Genomic DNA, 17263 nt, shown 5'->3' with positions numbered 1-17263 from the left:
CTGAGGAAGACGTCGTCGATGAGGAAGAAGGCCGAGGAAGAAGACGTCGATGACGAAGAACACCGAGGAAGAAGCTGAACAACGACGAGGAAGAAGTCATAGGTGAGGACCCACGGATTACAAATCGCAAGGATATTTTAGGAATTTTGAAAGAAAGAAAAACTTCGCTTCCTTAACAAATTTTTTGCTATAGATTGTAAATACTTTTGTTTTTTTTTTATTTATTTATTTACAAGAACTACTCTAAAAATAACTTATTTATTTATTAAATTTAAACATTTTTAATTATTACGTTTTCTTTTGTGATTAATAAACAATAAAATTATTTAAATACTTATTTATTTGTTTATTTAATTAAACAATATTTGAAACTAAAAAATATTTGAATAATAAGTTTATGTAGCATAAAATTGTGATTAACACAATCACAAAATAATAAAATAGTGCATATTTGAATAAATATAATGGTAAAATAATAGATTCTAATATATTGCACGATTAATAAAGCAAAGTAAAATATTCTAATACAAATATAAACAACCATATGCAAGAGATAAATGGATAAGATGAATTGGCAACATAAATATCAATAATATTAACACATACTAAAATTACATATCAAACTTAACTAATATTTTTACAATTAGGTGATACACTTTTAAAATGATTACTTTTTGTGCTGACTATTATTATATCATGAGTTTATAAGGAAGAACAATTATTTCCAATGATATAAGGTATTTTGAGGTGAAACCAAAAACAAAATTGTGATGGTTTATGTCCAAAGTAGACAATATCTTACCATTGTGGAAATAGTTGGATGGTGTTGTCCCTATCAAAAATATATTTTGCAATAACTACACTTTTTAAGTTCTAAAATATTCCACAATTATCTATAGAAATGTTACTTATAATATTTAAGTTGAGTTTTCTTTTTCTTTATTTTGAAGTACAATAATTATAGGGATGCGAGATCAAATTTTAGATCTCAAAAGAAAAAGAGATACAAATTATAAACATAATTTAACTTAAAATTTTAATGTGGTTGGTTTACTTGTTTTTAAGCAAATCTAATCTCAAGTTTACTTAAATTGTATTACATCTAAAAATAATATGTCTAACAAATGTGTCAATAACTCATATAAAGTGAGTTTTAGTCCATAATTCTTGAATAACTTTTGGAAAAAATACTTTAAAGCTATTATTCGAAAAATGTTTTAAATTAATTGGAATATTTGAAAAGTGATTTTTACTTTGTTTCCAAATCCATTAGATTTTCTTCCAATAAATATTTCAAGAAATGAGAGTAATACATAAAGAGAGGAAAGTAAGCTTTGTCACGGAAAAAAATGAAGAATTTCTTTTTTTCCTTAGTTTGAGTTCATCTAATTGTGAAATGATAATTGAATAATCAACTATTTCTTCTTTTGATTTTGTGTTTTTATTTTTATGAAGGAGCTACGTCTTTGCGATAATAGTAATAAATATCTTATAATTAATTGATCTTTCTTTTTTTTTTAAAAAAAAAAAAGGAAAAAAAAAAAAGAAGAAAAGAAACGAGCTTGGTTTGAATTTAGAAATTAGTAACATAAATTATAAGGTTAGGTAGGGATTAGAAAGAAAACATAATTTATTAAGCCTGGTAAAGATAAATATAATTACATGTCTACATGAGAGAGAGGTCAGGAGATGAATGGACCAGAATTGAAAAATCATAATTGAATATAGAGCTTGGTGACGTCATAATTATCAAAGGTTGGTCTGGTCCCATAGTCTCCTCCTTTTATGTTATTGGGAAAAAGAAAATAATAATAAAAACTAAATTTGTCTTTTGAGTGTTTTTCTCGTGGGATGAGTCAAAATTATCAAGTACAATTTCCTAGTCTTCCACTCCCGTAATTGTTCTAAAAGAAAAGGTTTTTTTTTTTTTTTTTTTTTAAATTTCAAAATTGACGGTACAAATTATTAGGAACAAACTAGATTGAGTTAAATAGTAGAACAAACCTAGAGCCTAGCTTAGCCTCAAGAGAAGGAGAGTCTAGGAATTAAAGGGGTGGAAGAGTCTGAGGTTCCTGAACCAAAGGCATCAGAAAAGCTGATATTGGGAGGGAACGACAGGAGAGCTAATAATTCAGACCTGAAGAAGCATCTACTTGTCGATAACCATTCTTGAGCTCTTACTGTTAAAAAAAAAAACTATTCTCTAGTCAAGAGTCAGCCTAGAGGATCTTACACACATTAGGGGCGTTCAACAATTCAGAGGGGTGAATGGACAGAGATTCGAAGGATGGATTGGGCAGAAAAATCTGACACGAGTACAAATTTACGGGATCTCATCAACCAAAGGTGAAAAAAGAAGGTTGAGGATCACAAGGAAGTGAAGAGTCAATCATGGGTGGTTGAGTTATAGCGAATCCAAAACAAGTTAGAGGATATCAAGAAGGCACAAGATCACAAAGGATTGGACCTTGATAATTTGTTAGATTAGGTAGACCCATCCTTCACGTATGAAATCATGTGACAACCAGTACCCCCTAAATTCAAGTTACCAACTATGATACCCTATGATAGATTGAAAGACCTAGTAGAACATTTGGATACATTACAATAGTGGATGGAACTCCATGAATTCTGATATCCTATCAAATGTCGAGCCTTTTTGTTTACTCTTGCAGGTCTAGCCCGAAAGTGTTTCAAAAAATTGTGGAGAAGGTCGATAGCCTCATTCTGAGAGCTGGCAATGGCATTCATTACCCATTTCCTAGGAGGTCGAGATTAAAGATAACCTCCCATTCATCTATTCACTATAAAACAAGGAAGACATGAAACATTAAGAGAGTATGTTACAAGGTTCAATAGTGAAGCCTTGCAGATTGAAGGTTATACCGATGGTGCTGCTCTCATAACTATCGTAGCCAAACTCAAGGATGAGAAGTTTCTCTGGTCCTTAGGCAAGTAAGCAGTTACGACCTATGTCGAGCTCTTCTCTAAGGCACAGAAGTACATTAACGCAGGTGAGCTTCTTCTTTCGAGAGGTGGTTAGGAAGAGAAAGCCACCTGTTCAGACCATCATAGGTCAAAATGACAAGAAGATGAGGATTGACATGAGAACAAGGATAAAAGGACAGAAGAATGGTCGGTGGCTGGAGAAGGCGACCCACAAAGGTTTGCCACCTAGCAAGTTTGAACATTACACTTCTACGGTGGTCCATGTGGAGCAAATCTTGATGGAAATCCAGGACAAGAAAATGTTGAAATGGCCAGCCAAGTTGAAAGTTGGTTCACATCATAGAAATAGAGACAAATATTTTCACTTTTATAAGAACCACAGGCATATTACCACAGAATGTTTTGACCTTAAGAAAGCTATAGAAATTTTAATTCAACGAAGTCATTTGAAGAAATATGTGGAAGAAAGCGGTGACTAGAATGGTAACCAGAACAACTCGAAGTAGGAGAGATCGAACACCAACACTACCTAGAGGGATTAAGATTGGTGGCTTAATCGGAGGCGATTCTAGAAGAAAGCAGAATAAAAAAGCACGAGAGGCCAAACTCTCTCCAAGGGTGGTTTGAAAGGTATTTTCTACTATTATAACAGAACAAGTTATTGATTTCCCTGAGGAAGATGTAGTAAATCTGCATCAACCTCATAATGATGCTTTAGTTGTGTCTTAGACCATAACAAATATTAAACTGCATCAAATTGTAGTGGACAGAGGTAGTTCGACATACATCTTATCTCTTTGCACCTTCGATGCTATGAGATTGGGGCATGAATGTTTGAAAAGAAACACAACCCCATTGTTAGAGTTCGACGGGCAGTTGGTATATCCGGAAGGTAGCTTAGAACTTCCAGTCACCTTTGGCAGAGACATGACCTGTGTAATAACCATGATGGAGTTCTTGGTGGTGGATGATAAGTCAATCTACAATGCCATCTTAGGAAGACCTTCCCTTCATCAAATGAGATATGGTCTATCTACCTATCATCAAATTTTGAAGTTACCTACTCCAAATGGTGTTGAGATTGTAAGAGGAGAGCAACTGATGCTCGAGAATGCTATCAGATTGTCATGAGAAATCTAGAGGGTAAAGTAGAAGTAATGCATGCCATTGATGATATTACTAGAGTGGGAGATAAGATGTTTCTTCAAGCCATAGAGGAGCCCGAGGTCAAGAATCATGCCTCGGCACCCATGGTGAGTGATACATTAATTAATGAAATGACTTGGATGATGTTACCAATCTCAAGAAAGAAGTTGAGTTTAGGCCTCGAGGCAAGCCAACTGTGCCATTAGAGTTTATCTCATTGCTATCTAACACCTAGAGAGTTAGCATTGGAACAAGGTTAGGAAGTTAACAAGAGGAAAGCTATTATAGTTTTTCTAAGAAGCAACGTAGATATGTTTGCTTGGTCAACAGATGACATACTCGAAGTGCATCCACAAGTGATGGTGCGTCGAATTAGCATTGATCCAAGCTATTATTGCTTTCTTAATGAAAACTTTGTATTTTTCAGCTTTGTTTCAAGTTTGAAAAAAATGTCGTGGTTTTTTCTATTTAAGCAATGAGAATTATCTTTTTGAGTCTTCTATTTTACTCGAAAAATAAGAATTTTGTCTTGTGATTAAAATCCGTCTTGCCTGAGTGGGGCAGAGAATGCTATAACTTCGTTGAAGGAAAAACTGAAATTACAAGCTTTATTAGATCGAGCTACCAGATTGAACCACGAAGAAGTGTTACATGCTCTAACAATTGAGTTTGTAAGAAAAATGAGAGTTATACAGGAAAAAGTTAAAATTAAAGCTTCATTAGATCAACTTGCAAACTTAAGTTGCCAGCTTAAGCTACAAAGGATGCTATAACTTTTTCGAAGTAAAGCTAGAAATTGCAAGTTTCAATAGGTCAAGCTACAAGTTTGAGCTGCAAATAAAAGCTGGATACAAAAATTTTAATAGACTTGATGAAATTACAAGTTTCACTAGATCCAGCTCCCAACCCGAGTTGCCAACCCGAGATGCTAGATCGAGCTGCGAAAAATTGTTACATACTCTAATAATAACTAATGAAAATCATGGGTTGAGAAATTAAAAAAAAAATATTCATCTATGTGTTTAATATCACCAAGATCTACTAGGGTTCTTTAGTCAATAAAGCTAGAGATGCCTAGGATGAATATGTCAATGAAGTTCGAGAAAAGCCCAACCAGACCCATAGAGGGGTAATTTTATTGCTAAGTTTGGATAAAGAGTCATAATTAAATAATAAGTTTAATGACTCATTAATCAATGGATAATCAGATACCAAAAGCTCATCCAAAGATCAAACACATTAATGGTTGAGGTGTGTACCAACCCTACCAATGATGGCTCGAATGGATAATGACTGAAGAGAAATTTGGAAGTGGCTTGGAAGAGTAAAGGTCGTGCCAGCTTCAGTTACTAAAAGATCGACCTATATAATCTTCGAGCTGTGATCAAAGAGAGGTATGCTAAAAACTCAAACTTATTTTATATCACTTGAGCTATTTTCAAACCTAACTCTTTCTTAAGTGTCGGAATAGAATTGACTCAATACCACACTGATGTTTAGATTTGTTCATTTTGTAGGATATTGGGTTACTCTTCTTCGAGAGTTACAAATTCAACGTTGGTTCAATTTTCGACATCAACATAAATGTATACCAGTTGAGATATGCTCATGTTACAATACACATATCACTCAAGTATTTGAAATAAAATAATAAAAGTTGATTGTTTTTTTTAAATTTTGCAAGGAAGTTGAGGGTGGAGATTTTTTAAATAAAAAAAAGGAAAGAAAGTGTTTTGTGATCTTTTTTCGTACAAAAATAATATACATAGAAAAATGTATATTATTACCTATTCAAATATATATATATATATATATATATATATATATATACATAGAAAAATATATCTCCTTAATTGCCTTTCTCCACGTTTGAAGTCAAGATTAATTGCATCACATGTGCAAAATATTATATATAACCTTATTAAAATGAAAGTTCAAAATTCGAATATTTCTGGTAACACGTATACTTGGATTCCGAAATAAAATTTACCATGGTATTAGAATTATGTTTACAATCATTTAAAATAAAGCATTTACACTAGAGACTAAAAATATAACAAAAATTTGCATCTTCTCTGTTATGGATGTGAACATAACAAATCAAATATAACTCAATAAATAAGATATCAATTATGTGAACTTAAATTTTAATGTTAGTGAAAAGATATATGAATACAAGTATATCAATATAAAGATATAGAAATGGACGAGTATAAAAAAGAAAAAGATTCTCAATTAATTAAAATAAATAAATAGAAATAAATGAGAGATGCACATGCCTCACAATTAATTAAAAAAAAAAAATTGGAGAGAGATGCATCTCCCATATTTTTTCTTTGAAAAAAAAAAAATTTGTTCCAAAATTTGATGTTAATTAGTGTTTATTTGGTCTCTAAAATTTTTTAAAAAAATAATATTTTTAATCTCTAAGTATGTGGAGATGTTTTACATGATAATAAAACTCTATAATTATTATTTTCGTAAAAACAAACTCCACTAATATCATTTGAATGTGAAGGACAAAAAAAAATGTCAATAGAGTTAAAAAAAACATTTAAAATAAAAATTGTTAATAATTTTTAATAAATTATAAAATTATTTATGATTTTTTTGGAAAAAAAATTAACATTAAAAAGAAAAGAAAAAAAAAGAAAACAATAAAAGGAGAAAGAAAGTGAGAGATACGTTCATCCTCACAATTAATTAAAAAACAATAAAGAGGGATGTGTTTTCCACCACTTTTTTTTTTTAAAAAAAAAAAGAAAATACAATCTCTCACAAAAAAAAGATTAATAAAACAAATTCGTCAAACTTTATCAATACATCTCTAAATATAAGATTACAAAACAATTTATTTACTCTATATTAATTTTTCTTTAAAATTTCAATATTCATCCACTCCTACAATTGTTAAACTAAAAACGAAAAAAAAAAAAATTGTAAACATAAGTGTACCAATTAGAAGTAGAAAAGATTTCAAACGTCTAGAGGCGAAAACAAAATATTTCAAATAAATTACATTATTTCAAAGACATAATTACATGAGCTTAAATTTCAATATCAATGTAAAGATATATAAATTGGATATGTTATTGTACTTTAGTCCTGTGGAGATAATTTAGTCAATAATTTGATGAAGAAAATTGATAGTAAATAGAAATACGTAGAAATAGAGAAAAAGAACATTTTTGCTTCAAATGCGACTAGCCACAGAGAAACTCACAAACAGAGTAAAAATGAAGAAAAAAAATAATAATATTTATCCATTTTAGACTTTTGGCAGCTCCACCTTCACCACAACATTACAAATCTTCCCTTTGAACCAAAATTATTATTAATAATAATAATAATAAATAGAAAATCTATTTAAAAAATATATATATTTTTCACCAAACCAGCATGTAAGAAAATGGTTATATAAAGGGAGTGATTTTAGAGGAAAGCTCTTAAGCAAAAGACCACTGAATTTATTTCTCATATCAGTTAAACACCAACTATATATTTTAAATATTTGGGTTATTTTCATAAATCAAAAGAGAATATATATAATATATATATATTTTATTTATTTATAAGCCTTTATTTGTGTGTAATATCATCTTGATTTCATGGCTTGGAAGTACAAAGTGGGGCTGATTCTTCTTGTTGCTGTTGTAGTTATATGGGTTGCCTCGGCCGAGATTACACAGGTAATTTTTATACTTACGCTATTCTTAATTTAAAAGTTTAAGCTAATGTGTTAAATTTTTTTTTTATTATTATGATATCATATTAAATAGATCGACAATCATTTATTCGTATTTGTAACGGTTACGATGTTTCGATGTTTGATAGAGTATTTTTACGGATTACGAGCATCCGTTTGTGGTGACGTATGTTGGGACCTCCATGTTGGTGGCTTATCTTGCAATTGCATTCATCAAGGAATGCATAGTGAAGATTTTTAGAAGTCATTTTCGAAATGGAAATTCCAGAAAAGTTGCAGAGCTTCAGCCTCCATTGCCAGCTTTAGAAGAAAGAACAAACCAATCTTCTATAGAAGATGATGATAATAATAATAATAATAATAATAATAATATAATTTCAGAGGTGGGAAATGGTGATGTTCAATGTGTGGTGAACATTATTCAAGGTGAAGATTTAAGAGTTAATAATAATAATCATAATGGTGGCTGTGAATGTGAACCTGAAAATTTGGAGATGACCATATTGAAAACAGAGGAAACAAAGTGTAGTACAAAGCAAATTGCTGTTTTGGCTCTTGTCATTGGTCCCATTTGGTTTGTCTCTGAGGTTAGTACATGCAATTTTTTTTTTTTTTTTTTCCATTTCTTCTTTTAAGGAAACTTGATTTTGTTGTCTCGAGATGATTTCGTGCATTCTAGATCCATTACTTTTGTTAACATGTACATAGCTCAATTAATTTATAGATATATTAACATTCAAAAAGTTCGAACCTTACATGTTTCTTTAAGAAAATACTCGTTTATTTCTTTCGACTATATTTCACACTTAATAAAAAGTTTAAACGAAATATACAAAAAGTGTGAAGGATAATACTCAATAATTTCATCTTTTATTTTTATAAAATTCTCAATTTCACATTTAAACATATTGTTATTATTATTTTAATTTTTAGTTCGACCAGTAAAAATTGAGGATTTAGACACGTTAGTCTTATTTATGCTCCTGTATTAGTAACATGTCTATTATTTATTATTTTTAATTAACATATTTAAGTTAGTAACATATCACAACTAAGAAATATATTTTGTTAATGTATGAAATTAGTAACATGTGCAACATGTCACAAGTTGGACTTCACGTGTGAAATGATGGCAGCAAAAGTTTAAGCTTAATAAAAAAGGAAAAATTGGAAGGACACAAATAAGAATTTTTAAAGATTTAAGATGAAATTAGGAATTAATTAAAGCATATGGATTAATTAAGTATCACTTTCGTATAATTAGGAAAGATTTTACCAAATTGTACACCGTACCATATTTCAACACGTGTATAACTCAACTGTTTTAAAACTTTATTTATCTCATTTACAACTTTCTTAATATTTGTGAAGTTGTATTTCAATTAAATTACTTGAAATTAAAGGAATTTTTGTAACCGACCAAATTATGAACGAAATTGTGAAAATTTTGCAGTATTTTACAAATGCAGCATTGGCAAGAACAAGCGTAGCAACCACAACCATATTGTTTTCAACCTCAGGATTGTTCACACTCATAATCGACGCATGCTTGGAAAGACAATCTTTAACCATTGTCAATGTTGTTGCCGTCATCGTTAGCATGGCCGGCGTGGCCATGACTACCGTCGGCAAGACTTGGGCTCGAGATGAAGTCCGATCCTCCTCGTCCGAGTAAGTTCATTTAGATTTATAAGTAAGAACAACATCTTCATTGATACAAAAGACAAAGTAAAGACATCGACTCACGAATTATATATATGCTTGAATTTTAGGCATGGAAAGCACTCGTACGTTGGAGATATTTTTGCTCTACTCTCTGCTCTAACCGACGGACTCTACTATGGTTAGTTGGAAGTATAAGAATTAAATCTTACCAATTGAAAAGTTTCGGGACAAAAATAATTTTTAACCTATTTTTTATTATTATTTTGCTACCTAATACTTTTAGCCATTTGTTTGAAGCAAAATATTACGATAAAGACCAAAGTAGTTATTATTCTAAATAATCTAACAAAATTTGTTGTAAGAAAATGGGATTTAAATTAAACTTGTCCTAATTTTATGGTTTTATAGTTGCAATTAATAATATGAAAGATTTCATGCAGTACTTTTGAAGAAGTATGCAGGGGAAGAAGGAGAAAAAGTTGACATGCAGAAATTTTTGGGATATGTTGGATTATTCACTCTCACTACTCTCTGGTGGCTAAGTAAGAAATTTTAATTAATACTCATCAATTAAAATAAAAACATCTTTTTTTTGTTGTTGTTTTAAATTCTCAATTAAACTTGGGTTTTTTTTTCTAATTTATTTTGTATGTTTTTTTTTCAGTATGGCCATTGAGAGCCATTGGAATAGAACCCAAATTTATGATACCTCAATCCACTAAAGTGGCAGAACTTGTGCTTGCCAATTGCTTTGTCTCAAATTTTGTCTCAGATTACTTTTGGTAACTATAAATTTTCCCTCAAAATTCATCACTAAATTAAAGTTAATGAATCTTTGAAATCATTCATCGTTAATTAATTTCAGGGCGATGGGTGTTGTTTGGACAAGTCCACTTGTAGCCGCTTTAGGTGCATCTCTAACTATACCACTTGCCATGTTAGGAGACATGGTCCTCCACGGCCGACATTATTCTTTGATTTACATTTTTGGATCCGTTCAAGTGAGTAATAATATATATACACATACACACTTTAGATATTGATATCATAATTACTTACGTATTACATTAGCTTTATCAATGTATTAAATGAAATAACATGTAATTTTGTTGTTTAGGTATTTTTGGGATTTATGATTGCTAACCTTTCGGATTGGATATCACCGAAGTTGAAATTGCGGAAGAAGTTCTTCAATGGAGCGAAGTAAATACGTGACGAGGCTGATTTGGTCTTATTAATTAATCATATGACTATATTATATATATTGGAGGGAACAATTTCTTTCCCAAATAATGCTTGAGTGATTTGTATCACTAAAATGGTTAAAACTTCAAGCATATATATATATATATATATAAATTTTCACCAAGGAAAGAGATTGTGTGATGACTTACTTTGAGTTTTAATAAGCCAAATAAGTATACAAGTTTTTTTCTTCTGCCAATATAATATTATTATATGAACTATGAATTTCTTTTTCCTTTATTAGTTTTCTTTTATTATTATTTTTTTTTTCTGTTCACTCCCTGAATTTATTTTCTTTTGGTAATTTTTTGGCCAGATATTCATTACTTACCTAAAAACAAAAGGCTGGCTGGGAAGGTCAAAGTTTGTAAGGAAATGGGATGACTAAGAATAATGAAAGATGCTTGTATTTGATTTTTCATTATTGGACATATTATTCACCGACTTGAAATACATTAATTTATCATATACGGGATATGGAGGTTTTTTTTGGATAAGAATATATATATGGGATAAGGATTTTGTATGTACATCAGAGGGATAAATATTTAGAATAAATAATATATATATCAAGTTCCTTGTTGTGTGTATTCTTTTTTTATTTTGTATAAAAATTTTGGGAAAAACTCTTTTCGGTCCCTATATTTTGAATCTAGTTCAATAGTTTTCATTTACTTCATATATTTCAAAATATTACAATTTTAATTCTTTAAGTTTTAAGTTTAGTTTCAATTTAGTCTTTAAGTGTCAAAATATTATAATTTTACCCTTGTGATTTGAGTTTTATTTTAATTTGATTTGTAAGTTTCAAGCTCTACACTTTTAACCTTAGTTTTTCACTAAATACTCATTTTTAATCTTTGGGGTTAATGTTTATGAATTGATTGATTTAAAATTATATGATGTGAAAATTTAAAATTGATTTAAGGTTTAAATACTATGATCTCTATACTTTTGGTTTTAGTTTATTTTGGTTCTTATACATTTAAAATGTTTATTTTGGTCCCTATACTTTTAAAATGTTTATTTTTGCTCTTGTATTTTTAACTTTGGTTCATTTTAGTCATTGTACTTTTATAATGTAACCATATTTTTGACCCTTCATTTATATTTCACTTTTAAAGAATCAAAATGGCCAATGTTTGAAAGTTCAAGAACCAAAATGAATCAAATTTGAAAGTAAAAGGACCAAAATAAATATTTTAAACATACAAGAATCAAAATAAACCAAACTTGAAAGTATAGAAACCAAAATGAACATTTTAAAAGTGTAAACTAAATCCAAAAGTATAAAGACCAAACTAGTCTTTAAACCTCAATTTAAATAGTGAAACTTAATTAATTATAGAATTCTTTTATTTTTTTTTTAAATTCATTAATAGATATTAACATTAAAAACTGAAAGTTAGTATTTAACAAAAAATCGAGGTTAAAAGTATAAATCTTGAAACTTAGAGACAAAATTGAAACAAAACTCAAATTTAAAGGGTAAAATTGTAATACTTTGAGACCTAGAGACTAAATTGAAAGCAAACTCAAAACTTAAGAACTATTTTGTGTACATTTGGGAGCCCCTAGGGACGACTAAACAGAAATTAGATCCACTTAGAGACCATAAAGGTATTTTCCCAAAAATTTATTGCCATGTGCCTGCTGTAACGGTCATGCTTGTCCAAGGCGTGTTGCCCGTGGCCACATGCCAATCCAATCCCTTTTTATCATGCTTTTATGTTATGTATTTCATTAGTTAAGTTAGTTTGATTTCCTTGTACTTTTGTTGTAAGTGACAGCTCGCCCTTTTGCATATGCAAGGGTGCCAATTGGCTTTTTATTCAAAATGCACTATATGGGGATAAGACTAACCATCATTTCCTCATACCCGGAATAGTATGCTATAAAGTCGTTGTTGTTGCTTATTGTTTTCTAGTCTACTACAAGCTTTCTTTACTCAAATCATGCTTTCAAACTTTTGTGAAAACCTTTTCCTCTAAACCTGTTTTCTAAAACCGTTTTCTCATAAACGGGGGTGGAGGACGGTAGAGGCACCCGATGTGCCATTGACGATCCGAATTCGAATTGGCTTCTCGAGAAGGAACAAGTGCTACACAATCGCTGAGTGAAGCTTCCGAAAGGGCGATTGTGATAGTTGGTATCAGAGCCACGTTGGCTCGTGAAGTTGAAAAGCTGCAATCATGTCTGCTACAAAACAGTTGGGCAAGTCCCATGTTGATCGTTGGTTGAGATAAAAGAGCAACTGATCTATCTAAGAGAAGTCCCTGATCATGTTCGGTTCCTAGAAAGTTGGTTAGAACAAATCTCTGAGAAGGCCGACGGAATCGATGTGGTAGCTGGCCACTTAAATGGAATGCTCGTCAAGAAGTTGATGACAAGGGTTGAGACCCTAGAAGCAAAGGCTACCATATCTGGTAGCTTTGAGTGTGAGGACAACTCAACAAGCTCTATTGCTCATATGGAAGAGCGTGTCGAAGAACTAAACAACTCACAGAAAGTGATAGTTCAGATGGTGAACAGTTTTTCAGAGGACTTTAGAGCCGCTCTCAATGTCGTCAGGACAGAGATCGCGGACGTCAGTGCAAGATTAAACCTCACCATGAAAGTGGTGGGAAACCAAGCCCCAGTTGGGGGTGTAGTCCAGTTTAACAGGGTGAAAGTACCCGAACCTAAGTCCTTCTGTAGGGCTCACGATGCTAAAGCCCTAGAAATTTCATCTTTGATATGGAGTAATATTTCAGGGCAACGAATACAGTGACTGAAGAGTCTAAGATCACTTTGGTGACGATACACCTGGCAGAAAACGCTAAGTTATGGTGGAGGTCCCGTTTCATGGACATTCAAGAGGGTTGATGTACCATTGCCACATAGGATATGTTGAAATAGGAATTGCGTTCTCAATTCTTCCACAAGAACGTGAAATTTTAGCGAGACGCAGAGCCACGGTAAAACTAGGTTCATAGGCTGGATAGACTGATTTTGTGATCGTAAAGATGGATGACTTTGATGTTGTGTTAGGGATGGAGTTTCTCCTCGAGCACAAGGTCATCCATATGCCTCTAGTCAAATATTTGGTAATTACGGGGTTGAACCCCACTGTCGCCGACAAACATCAAACAGCCAGATAGGGTGAAAATGATATTGGCCCTCCAACTGAAGAGAGGGCTAGCCCGTGACGAACCTACCTTCATGGCCATTCTCGTGGTTGGGAAAGAAGGACCGAAAGAATCTGTTCCCAAGGAGATACAGTATATGTTAGACAGATACATTGACGTCATGCCAGACCAACGCCCCAGCTACGTTATGTACGTTAATCAACCAAGTGTTTCATGAATATCTAGACAAGTTTGTGGTAGTCTACCTTAACGATATAGTTGTGTGCAACCTGTCCATGGAGGAACACCAGGTCCACCTGCAGTTAGTCTTCGAAAATTAAGGAAGAACCAATTATATGTAAAAAGAGAAAAGTGCTTGTTCGCACAGCAACACATCAACTTCCTCGGTCATGTGATTGAATATGGACGAATAAAGATGGAATAGGGGAAACTTGCAACAATTCGTGATTGGCAAGTGTCGATCTTCGTCACTGAATTGCTATCCTTCCTCGGATTAGCTAATTACTATCATTGGTTTGTGGAAGGGTTCTCCAAAAAGGCAGGACCCCTAATGGAGTTATTAAAGAAAGATACAAGTTGAAGGTGGACTCCATAATGTCAAGCCACTTTTGAAGGCTTGAAGAAAGCCAGGATAGAGGGACGGATCCTTAGGATAGCTGATGTTACTAAGCCCTTTGAAGTCGAGATAGTTGCATCAAACTTTGCTTTGGGGGGCGTTCTTCTCTAGGATGGGCACCCCATTGCGTATGAGAGCCATAAGTTGAATGACGTTGAGAAGCGGTATGTCGCTTCCGAGAAAGAAATGTTGGTCGTTGTTCATTGCCTAAAAGCCTAGAGACAATACCCCTAAGTGCCAAGTTTGTGGTCAAGATAGACAATAGTTCAATAAGCCACTTTTTCAGCTAGCCCAAGTTATCATCAAAACAGGCACGATGGCAAGAGTGCTTGGTCAAATTTGACTTTCAGTTTGAACATAGGCCGGGTAGGGCCAACCAAGAAGCAGATGCTCTTAGTCGGAAGAGCAAGTATATGGCATGTGCATGCTCGCTCATCTAAAAGCCAGTAGTTTGAGTGAGAGTATTCGAGAGACGATTAAGGCACACCTCGCAAGTGATAAGGCGGCTCAGGAAATTGTACAGCTAGCGAGAGAAGGGAAGACTCGTCAGTTTTGGGTCGAAGACGACCTCCTCCTTACTAAAGGTAACCGTCTATATTTCCCTCGATCAGGGGAGTTGCGTAGATTACTGATGAAGAAGTGTCATAACACGTTGTGGGTCGAACACAATGGCTGGCAAAGAACTTACTTAAGGATCCCTGTGAAGGGTGTACAGTGGAAACGGATCGTCTCAATTCTAAAAAATTTACAGAATGCAATTTTAAAGAGAAACAAAACAGATCATGAATTTAATTAAACAAAACATACAACATGCTTAAAAAACTAAGAAGAGAAAAAGGGAATAGGAACTTACCCTTGAAGAACAAAATCTTCAAAATTCCTCTTCACTGTGAAAATCACAAGCATAAAAAAAGGGTACTACCACAAAAGCAACCTCGGTATTTTCTGGATGCTGTCTCTTATACACATCTAGATGTGTATAAGAGACAGATCTTCAAAATTCCTCTTCACTGTGAAAATCATGAACACAAAAAAAAAAAAAAAAAAAAAAAAGTCACTACCACAAAAGCAACCTCAGTATTCTCTAAATGAGAATCCAGGATGAGTGGATTCTGACTATTTTGATGAAGGAAGGGATTGAGAGAGGAGAAAATATGAAGAGCCTTAGATCTCATAACTCCTTGTGAGATTTTTCTGTATGTTTCTTTTCTTCACCACACAGAGAAGAAGAAAGTGTGTAACTAACCCACATACATGATCTGGAGAGAAAGAGGGGGGAGGGAGTCAACTCCCTCCCAAAAAACATTAATTCAAAAATAAATAAATCAAATTAAATTTATTTATTTATTTGATAAATTATTTATTATATATTCATATGATAACTATCTTATCATATAATATATATGAAACTATATGTTATATCAAATATAACATACATTTCTCTCACCAATGACTTTTAATATATATCACATTTATATTAATTTTGACCATATGAATCCAATTCATATAATTAATATATGAATCATATTCAAATATTTATTTCTTCTCATAAATACTTAATATTATAATGTTCAAATACATTATACTAATTATATCATATATAATTTAATTAAATTAATTATATCACAAATAATTTATTCTTCCAATTAATTTGAACAATTATAATTAATCTAAAAACTAATTCTCATTAAAAATCGTTGAGCTACTAAGGGGACCTCATGGACCTATAGCTTGCAGTTCCAACGTTACGTGAATAATTAATTAAACTCTTTAATTTAAATTATTCACCATTCGTTAATTGATGGACACTCTACTAAAGACTGTCAGCTATACTTTTCACACTATAGATATTTCTGTGTCCATTAGATATGACCAATCAACAGTACAATGACCCTTCACAAATTGCTCGTAAGTATAACTCGGCCAATCAGACGAGCTTATTGAGTCGCGGTCTAGCCACTCTTACCCATACAAATCAAAGGACTGAGGACCGCCTTCATAGGCAGTTCACAACTCACTCAAGATTCAGGCCATGTTACCTATGGTCATCCTGGTGAAATGTAAGTCTCTATTATGAATGAAGTTATATAATGAGACTAAACATTTCATGATTCGGTCTTATACAAACTTCTTTGTATAGAATATCCCCGCTCACATGTCTCCATATGAATGACCAGGATCAGATCATTTGTAGTACTTTACAACAATTGTAACATCTACAAAACGGGTCATACTCGTGGTGTCACCAGGATAACGTATCCAGTCTTAACCATCTACAACAGACCATTTAGGTTATCACTTAAACATGATCTACCCGTATGTTTCTACATACATGTTTAAGCTACAAGATAACCTTGGATGTTAGTTTGTTGGTTTATGGTTAATGCAACTAATTTTGAAATAAAACATCAAATATTTTATTACATAAATAAAATGTACATTACAATTACAAACTATAGGATCATACGAGATTTAGGGTATCAACCCCAACAATCTCACACTTGACCTAAAGCTAGTGGGGTGTACAGTGTAAAAGTCAAACTGTAATACAAAGTACACAAAGCAATAAACTAGAGAACAAACCACCCTGTAAAAAATCTCCCAATTGCCAGTCTAAATGTAGCCTGTCCCATAGACCCATACTCAGCAGGTGACCTTTAAACACCTTAACCATGAGGGCCTTTGTAAATGGACCAGCAACATTGTGCTCCGAAGATATCTCCTTGACGATCACATCCCCACGATGCACAATCTCTCGAATGAGGTGATACTTCCGCTCTATGTGTTTTTCACACTTGTGACTCCTAG

The 17263-nt window shown here is 32.4% G+C and overlaps 1 protein-coding gene across 1 annotated transcript; it reads left to right on the top strand.

Moving 5' to 3' along the window:
* The first annotated feature begins 7566 nt into the window (after positions 1-7566).
* Positions 7567-11212, top strand: LOC120071896 (uncharacterized vacuolar membrane protein YML018C-like). Its single transcript, XM_039024309.1, has 8 exons — positions 7567-7784; positions 7930-8388; positions 9255-9472; positions 9574-9644; positions 9907-10008; positions 10131-10248; positions 10332-10467; positions 10584-11212. The coding sequence occupies exons 1-8, from the start codon at positions 7704-7706 to the stop codon at positions 10671-10673; spliced, it is 1275 nt and encodes a 424-aa protein (XP_038880237.1). The 5' UTR covers positions 7567-7703; the 3' UTR covers positions 10674-11212.
* Positions 11213-17263: the final 6051 nt, after the last annotated feature.

This window comes from Benincasa hispida, chromosome 2 (assembly GCF_009727055.1).
Source record: "Benincasa hispida cultivar B227 chromosome 2, ASM972705v1, whole genome shotgun sequence".
In the NCBI taxonomy this organism is placed as follows: Eukaryota; Viridiplantae; Streptophyta; class Magnoliopsida; order Cucurbitales; family Cucurbitaceae; genus Benincasa; species Benincasa hispida.
Note: the sequence above shows the minus strand (reverse complement) of the source record. Positions and strands in the feature narration are given on the sequence as shown.

Bases quoted from the DNA above. Each gene is read 5' to 3' on its own strand.
- LOC120071896 (XM_039024309.1), top strand. From the start codon at position 7,704: ATGGCTTGGAAGTACAAAGTGGGGCTGATTCTTCTTGTTGCTGTTGTA. The intron at 8,389-9,254 runs GTTAGTACATGC...AAAATTTTGCAG, and splicing joins CCATTTGGTTTGTCTCTGAG to TATTTTACAAATGCAGCATT. The intron at 9,473-9,573 runs GTAAGTTCATTT...CTTGAATTTTAG, and splicing joins GTCCGATCCTCCTCGTCCGA to GCATGGAAAGCACTCGTACG.